The sequence below is a fragment of the Cyprinus carpio genome, chromosome B2, assembly GCF_018340385.1.
Source record: "Cyprinus carpio isolate SPL01 chromosome B2, ASM1834038v1, whole genome shotgun sequence".
Classification (NCBI taxonomy): domain Eukaryota; kingdom Metazoa; phylum Chordata; class Actinopteri; order Cypriniformes; family Cyprinidae; genus Cyprinus; species Cyprinus carpio.
Genome location: NC_056598.1, coordinates 15,160,251 through 15,178,039, shown reverse-complemented (window position 1 = coordinate 15,178,039; position 17,789 = coordinate 15,160,251). Strand labels below are relative to the sequence as shown.

At 39.6% G+C, this 17,789-nt stretch overlaps 1 protein-coding gene across 6 annotated transcripts in view; it reads right to left on the bottom strand.

Moving 5' to 3' along the window:
- Positions 1-17,789, bottom strand: part of LOC109055414 (TRAF2 and NCK-interacting protein kinase-like) — an 83,329-nt gene that overhangs the window by 9,804 nt on the left and 55,736 nt on the right. Inside the window, exons 9-21 of one of the 6 annotated variants that reach the window (XM_042718271.1) lie at positions 16,096-16,174; positions 15,532-15,707; positions 14,163-14,229; positions 13,878-14,076; positions 11,493-11,603; positions 9,779-9,865; positions 8,390-8,602; positions 6,881-7,175; positions 3,225-3,388; positions 2,422-2,667; positions 1,829-1,938; positions 1,596-1,735; positions 510-607 (exon numbers count right to left, since the gene is read on the bottom strand). In XM_042718271.1, coding sequence (XP_042574205.1) covers positions 510-607; positions 1,596-1,735; positions 1,829-1,938; positions 2,422-2,667; positions 3,225-3,388; positions 6,881-7,175; positions 8,390-8,602; positions 9,779-9,865; positions 11,493-11,603; positions 13,878-14,076; positions 14,163-14,229; positions 15,532-15,707; positions 16,096-16,174 — 1,985 coding nt within the window. Of the gene's footprint in view, positions 1-509; positions 608-1,595; positions 1,736-1,828; positions 1,957-2,421; positions 2,668-3,224; positions 3,390-6,880; positions 7,176-8,389; positions 8,603-9,778; positions 9,866-11,492; positions 11,604-13,877; positions 14,077-14,162; positions 14,230-15,531; positions 15,708-16,095; positions 16,175-17,789 lie in introns of all 6 variants that reach the window. The other 5 variants (XM_042718270.1, XM_042718275.1, XM_042718272.1 and 2 more) reach the window with 5 other exon arrangements.

Here is a 17,789-nt window from a genome sequence, read left to right as displayed (position 1 = left end):
GCTTTAATAGAAATTGACTTCTATTGCATTTATGTAGATATTTTACATAAAATTTAAGTAGTTGTAGGTGTAATTTTAATTTATCTAAAATTACGCTACTATAATTAATATCAATAAAATTGATAGTCATTCCAAACAAAGTCTAATTTCAAATATCAGTTTTGGCCAAGTGTGCTCAAAGTTTCAGCCAAGAATTTTATTTTCAGTGTATCACTTATCTAAAAGCTTTGAGTGTTCACAAGTGGAAAAATGGCAGAGTTCTATGAACAATGCAACCAGTCGAACATTTGGCCTCCAACTGTAAAACAGCATCTGCGTCTGAAGGTTGTTTAGTCTAGAACTGTGTTTGGAGGTCACATCTACATCCAAAGAGCACTAAAAGTACCTTCAAGCAAATGCTTGATAAAAATGAGGTGACAAAGTAGGTTCAAATAGTAGTGTACTGTACATAGAGACAGGAAATGAAGAATGGCTAGATCATATTTAAGGGCTATTGGGATGCATCTTACCGCAGGTCGACCAGGTTTGTTCAACTCTCTGCTTTCCTCCTGAATGGGCTTGGAAGTCTCCTGTAATGCCACTGGAGAGCCTTCTGATTTACCAGAGCCTGGAAAAACAACATAACAGGTTTTAACAACATGTGTGAGATTAAAGGACATCAAATGTAAAAGTTTAAGAAAAACCCATACCGATCGACCCTTATTCTGATTATTGGTGAGGGGATGTAAAAGACAACTTGTTCTCAAACAGAATGAAAACTCTGTGATTGCTGGCATTATTGTAAACAGAAATATACAAATGGTGGACTCTACCTATCTTTACAGCACCTACTAGATTGGACTAAATATTCAAATAGGCAAACAACGTATCCATCATGTCATACTATACATCCTATACACTCTCTGGAGGACGAGTGCAGTACTGCACATCTGACATGGTGAATAGAGAGGAACTGCCCAGCAAAAACCACCAGAATGAAGTCTGAACGAGTGCCAGCTCCTTCAGTCCCGTGGAGACTGTCAGACTGAGGCATTCTGGGAGGGCCACGTCTGCACCAGTCACTCACAACACAACATGAACACCCACACTGGCTTGTAACAAAAGGTTTGCTCATGGGGACCCATGTTTAAAATCAGGCCTGGATCAAGTCCTGACCCTTTCTATCCCCCAATTACCCGTCTGCGTCTACTGTCCTGTAAATAAAACCTTTATTTTGGATGGTGTTGTGCAGTGGTTAAACCTCAAGGCTGCTTTCCAGAAGGTTTCGGGTTTGATCCCTCAAAACATGAATTAATCACCATGTAACTTACTCATTTTACATTTAAATTTATGCATTTAGCAGACGCTTTTATCCAAAGTGACTTACAGTGCATTTAGGCTAACACTTTTTACCTAACATGTGTTCCCTGGGAATCGAACCCACAACCTTTTGCACTGCTAACGCAATGCTCTACCACTGAGCCACAAGACCACTTACTCCAGAGGGATTGTCCCAGTAAAAACATTATGGCGTCAAAGTTGTATGAGATGTTAATTTAAAAGATTCCTATTCTAGAATCGTTTTGTCCTTATTACAGAAACTCAAGCATTCTCACCTTTCGGCTGGTTCCTCTCACTGGATCCAGGCTGCGAGCCGCCCTGAGAGCTGGGTGTGCTGGAGCTGGATGAGCTGTTACTGCTGGTTCTCTGCAGAGCCACATCCAGGGCCAACTCTGTCCTCCTTAGGTCTGGATTACTGGAGAGTTCAAGATACAGTCAGTGCTTCAATATACCAACATAGAGCAACGCCTCCAGCATGTGATCTGACTGAGAGCTGAGTTAAGCTGACCTGGTGCGGATGAGCTGGGAGGCCGCTCGCCCCCCTCCACCGGACTCTCCGTTCCCAGGAGAGTTCTTCCTCACCAGAGCAGGGGAGATCGATGTGGTCCGCTGAGGCACCTGGGTAGTACCGCACAACTTTAATAAAACACACAAATGACCAAACGTCAGAGACGAGGGATCATAGCGTGACCACACCAATCGGTTCTCTTGAATAACAAAGACAGACTGCATATTTTATTAATAGTCTTTGAATCATTTATTCACTACAAAGTCTTTGTCATTCAAACTACAATTCAGAATTTTGAGGTCATTAAAAAAAAAAAAAAGAAATCTTAAAGTAATACTTTTGTTCAGAAAGGACACACTTAGCAATAATATTTTACAACATTATTATTATGATTGTAATTTTGAAATCAAACAAATGCAGCATAAGATACGTCTTTCAAAAACATTTAAAAAAAAGACCAGATCGACCTCAAACTTTTGAAATGTAAAGTATTTGTCAAAAACATTATCAAAAGATATCTCTTCAGGTGTGAAGCCTTGAAAATAGGAAAAAGTAAAGCTCATCTTTAAAGTTCATTACTGTATAATTCTAACCTTAGGAGGAAGGTCTTCTTCCATTAGCCAGGGAGAACTGCGGTCAGGCTTTTCTTCACGGCTGGCCATGCGAGGGGCCGGAGGGGGCATCTCTGAAGTCGGGTCAGAGTTCTGCCGTGGCATCTCTGGCCGATGGGACACCAGGCTCTCCTGGAAGGCTGAAACGCCCTTGGCAGATTGATCATGCAAAGACTGAGAGACTGACAGAGAGGAGCTATGGGACCTCACTGGAACCAAATGAGCCATCTAAGAAGAGGAAGAAAGCATTAAGTGCTTAGATCAGAATTCTGACATTTTCAACAATGAATTTTCATGACCTTTCCAATCATTGGTGAATACAGGATAAGGATGTTTTAGAAATGATTTTCTAAGGAATTATTATTTGCTGGATGGATTTCCATGTGTTCTATCTGTACTTTTGAATTAGAACATTTATTTATACTTATTAGATGTTTTCAATAACACCCCTAAAGGACAAAATTATGTTTCAACACTGGCTTATGAGCGCATTTTATAATAAATTAATTAGAGACGCACAATATTAAATTTTGTATAAGAAGCCAACAATTATTTTCATATTATGGTCAACAAATGTCCAATGTTAAAATTCAATCATCTTAAATGCTGCAAGAATTTATGCATCACAACATTATGAAAAAAATGGATATTCTTTTTACAGATTTACTAAAGATAACAGGAAAACTTTACTAAAAATAAATAAATGAATAAATAAATAACTGATACAGTACTGATATACCGAGTGTTAAGAATTAATTCTTTGAACAAAAAGCTAAATGTTATACCTGAGGCTCCACAGGGCGGTGCATGGGAGGAGTCCGTGCCGGCTGAATTCCCCCACTGCCAAAGGACTCTGAGCGTGGAGGAAGGGAAGGGTCGGAGATACGGTTAGCCACTTTATGCTGCAGGGCAGGAGAACTCTGGCGGTTCAGTTTAGAGCGCTCCTCAACTTCATGAATAATAAAAAGTCACATAAGAAGAGGACAAACTGTTTAACTCAGCCACCAACCAAACAAGCGAAAACTAGCAAGGCCCTGCAAAATGCTCCAGAAAAGACTTGTTTGGGAAATGCACCAGCAAACACTAAAGTTAATCAGTTGAAACTATCACACCATCTGAAAGAGAAAAGCAGTCTATTCAGCTAGAAGCTGAATTAGCCGTTGCATGTTGATCGGGTCATTCATACAACAATCGGTTAGAGCAGACCAGCACCTTCTACAAGCAGAGAGACTGAAAACCTTTGAGAGGTGAAAGGATAGAAAGTATTTCAATGGGTAAAGAATCTGCTAGGGCAATAGAAAAAGCCAATATATGAGACACTGCTTGGCAACTAGATTAAAGGATTTCAGTTCCAGTCTAATTTCTAAGAAACTCATCAAGGTAATCAGTGCAGTTTATATAAAGTCATATCTACATTTATGACATAACTAGCAGTCTTTCAGTGTCTCACAATTTGAGGGCTTCTTGTTTGCACCAACAGATCTTTTCAAAGAATTAGACAGACACTGGGTAACCATCTCAGTGTCTCAGAAATGCGGATTCCTACTGGGGAAGAAGCTTGTCAAATTCGAAAAGAAATGGGTGGTTAGTATGGAGATGGATGGCATCCTGCTCAGAGATGTGATATGTCTAGAGTCACAATTCAGGTAATTTAAAGGGCATTCTAAATGGCAACTAGATGACCCATCATTGGTGCCTAAAAGAACTGGTTATATTGGTTGAGAAGCTAGTTTTGTTTCCTATCCAAGCGCAGTGCAACAAAAGAAATTTGTCTGTTTTCAATTAACATGAAACTGCTACAGGACATGATACAATCACAGCCAATTTATTTTTTTTTTTTTAAATATACAGTGCTGCAGGAATGAGCCTTAAAACCTGGAAATGAGATGTTCCAGAAGTCAATGGTTTTTTGGTTAAGGGTCAAGGTCAAAATATTTTCACATTTTATTCTACTCATAAAAGTTGTTCATCTGTGAAGATAATCTTGATGAACAAGACATGCCAGAATTAGCCACAGACCTTGTTTTCTATTCAGTTATTTTTTTTATTAAATCCTGTTGGCTCTTCTGTTGAAGGAACCAGGGTGATGCTAAAGTTCAGTTCGGCCTACAAAAACGACGTCTTTCATACAGCACTGGACATGGAATATAGACTAATGAGATTTTGCTGCCTAGGCAATCTACTGTGGCTTTGCGCTTGTTGTAGCTGGTTAGGACATGGTGTAGAGAAACAAAATTCATGGAACGGATTCAGCTTTCCAGGAGTACTTCCAGAAATCTGAACACTTCCCAATACATACAGAATTAAATGGGTTTTTTTTTTTTTTACATTAAACATTTAGTTTTCAAAACTACATAACAAAAGTGGTTTGATTTAAACGATTCGAGGAGTTTACCACATGCCACCTTGCGAGAGAAAAAGAGGGGCTCCAACACCAATGTGCAATGCACCCAGAAGCACCCAGCAATGGCCTGTACTGATTATGAAGGCTTACACAAACACAGAGGGCATCCAGTCGGGGTGGTGGGCCATCAGAATCAGGAGGATCAGGGGCAAACTAATGACAAAGGGGCTTTCATGATGTAACTGATGAGTAAGAGCCAGTAAGTTGGGAACAGGAGGAATGGGGACACGAGAAGTACCAATTAACTACTTAATGGTCAGTTGCATAATGTACATAAGTAATGCGATCTGGGAAAACCCGTCGGATGTCGTGCTGGGACGTTTTTAGGAAATTAAAAATAAAGGTTGAATGTCAATTTTTTGTCAAAATCAGGATTTCATTCAATTATTATTACATAACATCTTGTCTATCATCTCTGAAAATATTTTGGCAAAATTCACTTGTTTATTGCAGAAAAATAGTGATTTATTGCCGCAGGCAGAAAAGACTGTGTCTTTCTCTCATTGTTAAGAACACGCTGCAGAGGTGCTTTCTCTTAACACCACAAAAACAGTTAACCTATCAAAATAAACCACGTAACATACATAATATAAATGTGTATCAATGCACATTTCCCACCAATCCTGTGTAAACTACGGCATGCAAAGTTTTTTTTTTTACATTTATTTATTTTTTAATATCGTGAGATGGCGGAGCGCAAGAAAACAACGCAGTCTAAACCTGCTAATTTAGATGATCTTGTTCATCTCAGTCTGCTCTATCTTGGTGATGTCAGTGACCTAAAAGATGTTTCACATCCAGAGATGAAGGATCAGAAGATGAAGTTACTAAAGAGGAGGAGTCTGATAACAGTCTGTTATATGCACAGGTGCGCGAATAGTTGCGCTGTGCTCGCTTTTCTAAATGTAAACTACAAGGTACACTATTCGTGCTATCTAAACATAGCCTACAAGGGGTGATCAAAAGTTCAGAGACTATGCCCATCATGATAAACAACGGAAAACTGTCCTCTTCAGGGTAACGCTAGATCGTTAAGTAGAAGTGAAAGCGAAACCTGTCTCACTTTAAACCCATTTTTCTCAAAATTCCATTCCAAAAAAATCATAGCTATAAACCAACTTCAGATAACCATAACTTTTGTGACGTTCAAGCTATGGACAAAATGAAAAATGAGTTTTGGAAAGGGCTTTAACCCAGCTTTCCTATGGTATCAATATCTACAAAAGGTACAACATGTAATTTCACCATGTGTTGGGTTTTCCTAGATCGCATCACATATATAGATTTTGGAATAGCATTCAGCAACTTTAAAAAAAATGTGCCATTACATGACATTTTATTTTTAGGATTAAGAGAGCAAATCAGTAACATAATATAAGAAGAGCTATTTACATCTATTCACACCTATTTACAAAGATCACAGACCACCTCAATTGATGAGAGGCCTGATTGTCATCATGTTGGTGGGGGAGAACGGGGAGCCTTCGGGGGATAAGGAGCTGCGACGGCTACCTGGGGATGGCGACCTTGAGGAGGCTGGGCTTGCTCTGGGTGTGCTCCGAGGAGAGAGCCCCATCCAGCTCATTACAGAGCGGATCGGTGAGGCCATATCAGAATTTTTAGGGGATTTAGGGTGAATAATATGAAAGGCCTCGCGTTCACAAGATTTAGAACGCCAGACGGGCTGGTTAAAACTCTGCCCAAGCAACTCCGCCGAAGCGAATGAAGACAGGTCAAGAGCAGAGGAGCAGCGATTCACAAGAACTGAATCGTCTGAACTGAACGTTGCGAGAGGCACGGCCCACTCCCATTTCGGCACCTTAAGGAGGTTCTTGGACGTCACAGAGTTTGAACGCTTATCTCTGGCCTTCATCTCTCGGAGCGAGTGCTCTGGGGCTGACTGAGACAGCAAGCAGTCCTCATCGACTAACAGATACTTCTGGTTAATGGCAATTTGTGGGGGCAAGTCATCTACATCTAGTCTAAGCCACGGTGAAAGCTTCGCATCTGAGGGTGAGGCCAGGTCCTCTGAACTAACCGCTTTAGTGATCACTGGCTTGGGCTTGCATCCGCGGGCCTCCAGCCTGGCCTTTTGGAAGGCCCTATGCTGTCGCACTTGCTGGCTAATCTTTTCTCGACTCTCTTGCTGTCCTGAGACACGGAAGCCAGGCTGCTGCTGCTTCCTGTGATGTAAATGCTTCATGACCTGTTCTCTAATAGGGGTAACCATTCTAGTGGGGTCTGAGGGGCTCCGCCGGGGGACATGGCGCTGACGGGATGGGGAAGGCCTGTGGTTGATGGGTTGGCTCTGTTTCAAGCGCAGGCCATGGACCTGAAACAGTGAGTCAAGAGTTTTTTGTTAAACACAGTTAAGTTGGTTAAAAAACATCTGGGCCAAGAGCATACTACAAGACTGAAACTCAAATCGCTTTTTACAACGAGGTCTCAGAAAGTCTCACCAACTTCCAACATGTCGCCAAAGATATTCCAGTTCCATGCTTGTGGACAAGTGTAGTATTAAAAGTGCATTCAGTAGTTCTTTAGCTAGAGTTAGTGTTGCTATTCTTTGTGTACTTTAACAACCAAAACCACAATACTGTTAGACACTGCACTGCCATCTATCAACGTGGATCAGCATGATCGTCTCCGAGTTTTATGTAAATTAAATTAAAGTAAACTTCTCTATAAATCTTACTAGTATCACTTACCTGTCCAATACAAAAAGAACTACTACTCAGGATTTACCCTGTCATCAAATCTTTCCATGTTGTGAATGTCTTGCCAATATTTATGCTAGCTTTTTCATCCATGTCAGTCTGTCTGTCTTCAGACCTTTACTTCTTTGGACACACACACACACACACACACACACACACACACACACATATAAATATTTTAAATTAGACCCAAACTATTGAACGCACTTTTAATGTGTGTGCTTTTGTGTGAAAAATTCTGAGATCTGTGATTACTAATTTATGCAACAACCTTCTGTTTTGTAGTGTGCGCTTGGCCTAGTGAAGCAAAGACAAAACCAGAACACTGTAGTGAATGTAGTTTAAAAGAAAGAGTCCAGATTGCTTCACAAAGACATTAAATACTGTTTCCTTCAGTTATATATAGTGTTCTAAATGGACTGTGGTGGTCATTTTGCTGACATGCTGGGATAAAACAAAGAGTTAATCTGTTCAGTTTCATTTTGCTGACTCAGCATCAAGTATTGTTGGACTTTCAGTAAAAGTTTCCAGGCTGGTGACCCTGAAAAATGTGCTGGAAAACATTTCTGCAGTGTAACACTGTCTTGACCAGATGTAATGTGTTTCCAGTGACAAGCAATTCGTCTGTCTGCACAGAATGTGTAACAGTGTAGGATAGAAGCCAATCATGTGCCCTGTACTTGTTGCTTATCATGGTCACAGCTGCTCAGGACAAAAAAAAATAAATAAATAAAAAAACCTTTTCACACCATCGCATCATCCTTGGAGTAAGGTAACACTGCGATGCTGGAAAAAAGGACAAATTCAGTCTAATTTCAGTTTTGCCCACCTCTTTTGCCCAGGCAGGTTTATCGCTTGGGTTGACTGCATCTTTGTAATGATAGAGTTGCTTCTTCTCTCCGGGTCTGGAGTCTTGTTGTTGTTGTTGTTGCTGCTGATGCTGCTGTTGTTGGAGAGAGACAAGGTAAGCCCTCTCTTGATGGAGCTGTCTCTGCAATCTATCTGCCTGTCTCTGTTCCTCCAGCTGTTTACGTTTATACTCCTGAAGACACAGAGAGATTATGATAATTAAAAAAATAAAAAATAAATAAACTTTTGCAAAACATCACCAAGGGCCATGCAATTGCAAGGACTTAAACACAGTACCACAAAAGCACAATGACCATACACTGGCACACATACACAATCAAAACATGCATGTGCTGGATCAATTAAACGTTGCTCAAGACAAACACGAGGATACAGATCCATTCCAGGCATAGTTCTGCCTCAATGGCAGAAATCTGGAATGGTGCTACAGATGCAAAAAAGACGCAAGTACCACTCTTCTGTAAAAAAAGTACATTTGAAGCTCAAGAATGGAGCTACCGGGAACATAAAATCCTCAAGCACAGCTTTTCACTCTTTTATCATTCTCTTTTCTCCTTTGTCTCCCTAGTGGCTTCAGTGGAAAGCACATTGTATTGCATCATTCTGGCCTGCTCTAAACGTCAAAACTCCCAAAAGCAAAGAAAGGAAAGACCTGCTAAGGTCCACATCTCTCCCAGTTTCACATAAAATGCATCAAAGCAAGTGGGATTTCACAGGAATAAATGTTTTAATTGGTTATGGATAAAAAACAAAACAAAAAAAAAAACCTTTGCTCTGCTGTCATTTGCCTGTCAGCTATAAATTAATTGAACACCATACATAACTTGTTTGTTGTCTGTATTGTTTAGACAGTCTATATGCTGGCACTGATATAATGTGTAGTGTAGATGAATATATCATCATGAATATACATGATTTATTGTACATAAATGTTAAAAACATCAAAATCTCTATACAGTTGCCATATACTATACAAACAGTAGCAGAGTAGTTAGCACAGTTGTGTTCCGTACAGTTGGAGTCATGCTGCTCAGATGGGTAGCAAGTCCAGCTTACAACATAACTTATATCTCACTCCTCAGTATGTCCCCACTGTCACCAAATCAAAAACTACATTCTAGTTCTAAATGGTGTTATTTCTCATATTTTACAAGGACAAGCAAAAATTAAACAAAAACGGCACTTAATTTTAATACTTCAATGCAAAATATAACAACTGTGATTCTGCATGCAAAGAAGGAGGCCAAAAGATTAACAGATAGATATGGGTCAGCGCAGAAGCGGGTCGGGGGAACAGCAAGGGACAGGGTTGAGGGGTACAGCAAGGCGAGTGTCTTCTCTCCGTTACCAGTAGGAGCGCCTGCTCTTGCAAAAGCTGTTGCTGCAGGATCTCGAGCTGTCTCTGTTCCTCTTCCAACTGACGACGGATATACTCCTACAGACCAGTCGCGACGCAAGACACGGAAAGACAGGAAAAAACAGAAGAACGAGTTTATCACAGTTTGTACAGGATTTGGAGCAAAAGTGTGACAGGAAAAGACCACAGAGGATGAATAAGTGTGAGATGGGTAGAACAGCAAAATGACAGAACAATAGCTATCCAACTAGAACCACAGAATTATAGCTAGATAGCTAGAACGACAGCTGTTAGTATGATAGCTAGCTATCTAGAAAGACAAAATCATAACTAGAACAACAGAGAGAGAACAATAGCTAGTTAGATAGAACGATAGGTAGTTAAAAAGAATGACCATTATGAAAATTAGCCATGGTTTTACTACAAGAAAAAAAAAAAAAACACCAATAAAAAAAAACACACGGCTTTCGTTTCGTAACCATGGTTTTGCTACACTAACCATAGTGTAACCATGGAATTTGTAGTAAAACTGTGGTTATACATTAAAAACATGGTTACAACACTTTTTCTATGATAAAACCATGGTTAATTTTCCTAAAGGGATAGCTAGACTTAATAGACAGAAAAATTATAGCTGCCTAGATAGAATGAAAACTTTCTGACTTAATAGACAGAAAAATTATAGCTGCCTAGATAGAATGAAAACATGATTGTTAGAAAGAAAGAAAGAAAGAAAGAAAGAAAGAAAGAAAGAAAGAAAGAAAGAAAGAAAGAAAGAAAGAAGGAAGGAAGAAAGAAAAAAATAGAAAGAAAAGAAAGAAAGAAAGAAGGAAGGATGAAAGAAAGAAAAATAGAGAAAGAAAGAAAGAAAGAAAGAAAGAAAGAAAGAAAGAAAGAAAGAAAGAAAGAAAGAAAAAAAAGTTTAACCAGAGAAAAGGTGGCATGAAAAAAAGGGGAAAAATTTGAAGTGAAAGATCAGGTACACAATTTAATGAAGTGGTGCAGACCTGTTGAATGCATGGGAGAGAAGAGATAGAACAGAGCTGATAGTGTGATGAGCAAAGAGCGGGTGTAAACGTGTGAAGAGAGAGAGAAAGAGCACACTGGGAGTTTGTACATCAGCACACCTGAAACAGCGTGCCTGAGAGAACAAGATAGGTGGGAGAGGATAGTGATAGTGAGAGCAGAGAGAGGGGAGTGTAATCGCTGTGTTCTCAAGAGCAACTGTGAGATGATGAGGATGGAAAAACCTTTTCAGCACGAGTGGTGTGTGAGCAAGCGCGTGGGTCAGAGCTCTGGAAAACAGCGGCCATTAACAGAGCCCTTCTTAGAAACGTACCGACAGCTCTGCAGGGTAATTAACCTCACCCACACGAATGAAAGAGAGATATTCTCTTCTATTTATCAAGTCAGTGACTCAGCCATCCCTTCATACATCATGAGATGTGTGGGGGAATGGTTCAAGGTCATGTGGCCGCACACACACACACATCCCGGTTAAGGATGTTAGATGGTCAGTCTTCCTGGAGTAGATAAAGGAAAAGCAGTAGTGCTGTGCGCTCATTTCCCACGTCTTATCTGGCTCTCCACAGAACCTCTTCGTTACGCAGCCATTCACAGGGTTACTTTAACAACAATTAACTGCCATTAATTGAGTGTGTAGTTGGTTTCCAGCTGTGTCATCGGAGCAGTGCTGTGTGTGTACCTGCTCCCTTTCAGCCTGTCTCCTCTCCTCCTCTCGACGGAGCTGCTCCTCATAGCGATGTCTCTGCTCCCTCTCCTGCTTCTTCCTGAGCTCACGATCACGCAGCTGTTGCTGTGAGATGCGCACACACACACACAATCATGCAGCTGAATAACCTGTCTTTACACAGCAACAGCGTAGAAGCATTTTTCCTTCCATGTCCTCAGCGAGACTCCAGTAAAACTCAGCTGGAGTGTGTCATTTGTTAAAGGGCTCATAGGATGCGTTTGAAGTTTTCCTTTCTCTTTGGAGTGTTACAAGCTGTTTGTGAATAGTTAAGATCCCTAAAGTTGCAAAGACTTAATTCTCAAACCCAAAGAGATATTCTTTATAAAAGTTAAGACTGGTCCACGGGTCCACGCCCTCTTAAAACGCCTTGTTTAAACACTCCTCTACGTCTACATCACGATGTGGGAATCTCAACAAATTAGAATACTTCGTAAGACCAATAATTTTTTTTTTTTAATGAATTGTTGGCCTTCTGGAAAGTATGTTAATTTACTGTAAATGTACTCAATACTTGGTAGGGGCTCCATTTGCTTTAATTACTGCCTCAATTCAGCGTGGCATGGAGGTGATCAGTTTGTGGCACTGCGGAGGTGGTATGGAAGCCCAGGTTTCTTTGACAGTGGCTTTCAGCTCATTTGCATTTTTTGGTCTCTTGTTTCTCCTTTTCCTCTTGACAATACCCCATAGATTCTCTCTGGGGTTCAGGTCTGGTGAGTTTGCTGGCCAGTCAAGCACACCAACACCATGGTCATTTAACCAACTTTTGGTGCTTTTGGCAGTGTGGGCAGGTGCCAAATCCTGCTGGAAAATGAAATCAGCATCTTCAAAAAGCTGGTCAGCAGAAGGAAGCATGAAGTGCTCCAAAATTTCTTGGCAAACGGGTGCAATGTCTTTGGTTTTTAGAAAACACAATGGACCAACACCAGCAGATGACATTGCACCCCCAATGAATGTTTGTGGCTTACCCTCCTGAAGGGTGTCAATGATTGCCTTCTGGACAACTGTCAGATCAGCAGTCTTCCCCATGATTGTGTAGCCTAGTGAACCAAACTGAGAGACCATTTTGAAGGCTCAGGAAACCTTTGCAGGTGTTTTGAGTTGATCAGCTGATTAGCATGTCACCATATTCTAATTTGTTGAGATTTGTTGAATTGGTGTGTTTTTGTTAAATGTGAGCCAAAATCATCACAATTAAAAGAACCAAAGACTTAAACTACTTCAGTCTGTGTGCATTGAATTGATTTAATACTCAAGTTTCACAATTTGAGTTGAATTACTGAAATAAATTAACTTTTCCAAGACATTCTAATTTATTGAGATGCACCTGTATATATACTATTTGGGTTTAATTTACTTATATTTCAGTTCAAGTTTTTATTTCCATTTAGTAATGTTAGTGCTCCTAATCCTAATCTTATTTCAGTTAGTTGCCAAGGCCACATTTCTAATTTTTATTTAGTTTAAAAAAAAATTTCTAATATTTATATTTCAACTCAGCTTTATTTTAACACATTTAAAAAAAAAAGTTTTATCTAATGATAATAACCAGAGTGTTTAATTCTTTTAATTTCTAAGATTATCTAATTTTATATATAAACTTTACTAAAACATTTTAATAAATGAAAAATCATCTACAAGGAATATCTTTAACATATTTGAGCAACAAATGAAGTGCAAAGTTTGATTCATTGAAACTGTACGTTTGATTAATTTACGTAAATCAATTCAAACAGACCAATTTAAACATGTTTTCCCTACACAATAACCCATTTTTTATAACCATTTTTTTTAGTATTAAGAATTATTTACAGCATTAGTTACAGTATTTAAGATTCTTAATGGCCAAACAAAAAAGTGCATTAATATCATTGTAATAGTCACAATATTGTTTAATAAAACCAATAAAATCACCGTGAATATTCTGCGATTATATAATATATTACCAGGCCCTAGTAGTCGATTTCCAAGAATAGACTTTACACAAAACTAGCTTATCATTAGCATGCTAGATTTCCTGCTTCCCACAATGCACTGTTCCTTAAAATAACCCTTGGCCTCAAGCTACACTGAGCCTGGTGTTAAAGTCATCACTCGCTGCAGAAGAGGAATGCTGGTCTGCATTTGTGTGTAACTGCTAATCTGGATGTTCTCCATATAAATACTAAAGATTTTAGTGAGCAAATGCAGAGAGCCTCAATTCATGGATTTATATTAAGAAAAGTTCTTTTCATATGGGCTCAGAGCAGCTGAAGTTATGCCATGAGACTACTGTTGGTGTAAACCTTGGCAGTTATGGTAAACACACTGTGGCTTGCACACACACACATGATGACGTACCTCTTCTAATCGGCGCCTCTGTTCTTTTTGTTCCTCAATGCGTTTCTGTCTCTCTGCCAGTAGTTGGTGCTTGTGTCCCTCATTCTGCTGCTGTTCCTGCTGGTGTCTGCGCTGGGCATCTGATCGTTCCTTATTGGCCACCTGCAGCCGTAGGAAATCCCGCCTCAGAGTGGACTCTCCAGGTATGTTAATGATGGAGCTGTATAGAGATGGATGAATGAAGGAATCAGTTTGTCTCATATACCCACATCCAATCCAACCCCCAACACCTCATGCGGGATGTACCTGGGTTCTCCCATGTCGTGCTCCTCCTCCTCCTCTTCACTCCCGCTGTACTCATACTCGGTCTCATCTGCAAGTGTGAAAATGTCCTGCAGTCACATTTCAGACATGCAAAACCCGCCCTGATGGGATCCCTGTCAGGAACCTTGACATTCCGTGTCCTTAAAGCATCTGTCTACTTTTAAAGTGCCAATATTCTATGATTTTGTAGCTTTTCCCTGAAGTGCACTTATGATGTTCAAGGATTCTAGCACCAGTCACAAATATAATTTAGTTTTTAAATGACTATTTTTCACCCTCTCTCTCTGACACTTAAAATTACACAAGTTGTACTATCGTACCTTTAAGGAACAAACCGTATTTAATAGAATATCTGACAAGTGGCACTTCCAGCAAATACATTTAGAACAAACACTTTTTTTGAGCAAAGCATGTCCCAAAAAGAACTTATGGTTAAGAGTATTAAAAAGATAGTTGTTAAAAATGAGGATGAAAATTATTTAAACACTGACTGGTTGTGTCTAAATATATTTCTTAATAATTACTGTAAAACTTTATACAATTCATTGTGAAAGTTTGTGGAGGAAAAAATGCGTCAAAACATGTTTTGGGGTCATTGTATACATTAGCATTCAAAAGTTTGGAGTCTGTAAGAATTCTAAATGTTTTTGAAAGAACCAAGGTTCTATTTATCTCATCAAAATTACAACATAAATAGTAATGTTATAAAATATTATCATCATAGTTGACGGATAATAGGGGATAATAATAATAATAATATTATTATCATAGTTGAAAACACTAAAATGTGAGACTTTTTCGGGATTATGATGAATATAAAGCAAGCAGCATTTTTTTAAAATAAAATTCTATATCAATAAGTATGTTTTAGTGTCACTTTTGTTCAATTTATTCATTTATTAAAACTTTGGTGTGTATATATTTGTAATATTTAAAAATAAAATGCTTTGGTTTAGGTCTAAAGTTTCCTCATATAGCTCTCTTCTCAATATTATTTATAACCACACAGCAAAATCCTTCATTTTCGACCTTTATTTTTAGAATACATGAAAACCGCCATTACTACTAAACTCTTGTATAATATAACTTCAAGCAGCAATTTAAGGGGCTATATGGGGGGGGGCAAACCAAATGGAAAATGGGAACGGAGGTCATGTGTTAAGTGATAAATGCTACATGTCAGCAGAGATAGAGCATCTGGTGAGGGCATTTTCCCAGCTGTGTGCTGCACATGGCTGTTCCATCTTTATGGTAGCTCATTTGTTTTAGTGTGTTCAACAAAGTGTGTAAAGACAAAACGGGGCATGTCTGATTTGACACATTAATATATAAAGCTGATCAGTTTGCTCACCTTTCTCGCCTCTCTTCTTCTTGGTGCGGTCGATGTGGTCCTTGAGCTGAATGCGGATCTGTCTCTCATTGGGCAGCTCTCGGATAAAGGGATGTTTGAGGAGCTGCTCTGTGCTGGGCCTCTGGTTGTGGTTTTTCACCAGACAGCTCTCAATGAATGACTGGAACTTTTTAGACCTGCAGATATGAGGAAGAGCTTGAGGGAAAGGCTGCAGGCTTATCGCTCTCTTTATTTTTGGCTTCTTGTTTTGTTAAGCTGTCTGGCAAAAGCGAGTGTCTGTTTACAAGTTTAGGAATCATGTACATATCAGTTGCTGTTAACTAACAAAAACCTGTATGTCTTGCATGACAAGCAACCTTTCTCAAGGCGTTTGCACTCAAATGGGCTGACATACAGAATGAAGATCACATGTGACAGATGAAGTGAACAGTGAATAAGTGTACAGGACTTTCTGATTAAAAGTAGATGGGACAGAGTGCTTGGGAGTTCTTGTTTGGTCTCGCAGAAGCTCTGGACTGGGGGTCTGTCTTTGTGACCTTTGTGAACAAAGAGAGGGGCACTGACCACTTCTTGGACTTGAGCCTGGGAGCCGGGTTTCTAGGGATCAGAAACAGGGCCCTCATTGGGTGCATATCACAAAGGGCTGTGGGGAGAGAGAGGAGAATGTTAACACGGGAGTGTTGTACTGTCCAGCAGATCTCAGCCTAGATTTTAGAAAAAGAAAGGACAAAATATGCATTAGAGTTTGTTTATGTGCCGAAACAAAATCAGAGTGCATATTTCTGTTTATTATCTATTGAATGCTTCATTATAAATGGACAGTGATCAGGACCATGACAAGAAGCAATATATTTATGGCTTATATATTAATATCCTTTACAGTACATACAATAAAGACCTGCTCTTGTCAGAAAGCACTTTTATTATATATTGCACTCACAATGACACCCAATCAAAATGTGCGCAGAAAGCTGGCTACTAAAGGCTTTATTCACACTGCAATTAAACATGGCTCAAATTGGAAAAATTAAATAAAAAAACATTAATACATTTCCAAAACCATTTAAACTATACTGATATACATTAGCACTTAAATATTGAGACGCTTGTTTTGAGAAACCGTTTTCAGTGACAACGGATGTCACAATGCAAATTCTAATGCTTAAATTGAGTGCATAAATTCACATTAAATTATATGATGGTATTTGCTGATTATGTTAGGATGAATATTCCAGGGTTGGGTGTTTTACACATCTAGGACAGTTTCACAGCATTGCCTGTTTAGACAAGTGCTTGATATGAGTCATATTTAAAAGTCGTGTGAACACTGTCAAAGCATGTAGTTCTGGTATTATATTCTGTAAGTGCTTTCTTGAACTGACCCTAAAAATACATCTATTTCTCAAATGCGCTGCATTCGTTTTCAGCACGCTTCAATATAAAACCGCTCACAAACAATATCAAGCATCAACAAGAGGTTAAAAACTCAATTTTCAACATGTTTGTGAAGTCCAACAGCTCGCTTTCAACAAATCAACCAAATATGAAGCTAATACCAACTTTGGAACAGGATTGTGCAGCTTGAATAGACGCAGATGGCAAGTATCAGACTACATGGGCAGGTGCGAGTGAGTTCCCAGCACAGAATGGTCACGGTTTGAGGGTACAATGTCTTTCAGCCTGGCAGCAAGGATGGCAAACTCATTCCAAACTAGAGGACGGTCGAGCTTAGTGAGTTTGTCCAGCAATGTCACTTTTGGCCACAGATCTGTTGCTACATACCGAGGGCTAATATGCCAGTGCCAACAAAAATACATGCACAAACACACACACATTTCCATTTGTTGTCAGCAGTCACAACGGTGAGTCATCTCTCCAATAGACTACATAAAAAAAAAAAAAAAAAAAAGGCAGATTTGTCCTCAAGTGCACTGCCCAGCAGCTTTCTGTCCCCTGGCCAAAGCAGTACCACCCTGCCAGGGCACCTTCCTACAGGATTATTCCCCTCTCCAGCCAGGACAAGATCACTACAGTCTGCCTGCCCTTTTGCCTGTCCGTCACTGCTCAGCCATCTGTGAGACAGCCTTCCACTGAGAGCGGCTAATGCGGCTTGTCCAGACTCTGACTGCGAGGACGCTCTTATATATCTAACAGATGCAGGAAGAGGTCTGTGACATTCACATATGTTTCAGCCAATGTCATAATGCGACGCAACTTGACATACGGCAACTTTTTGTATGCGCTGGCTTGCATCCATC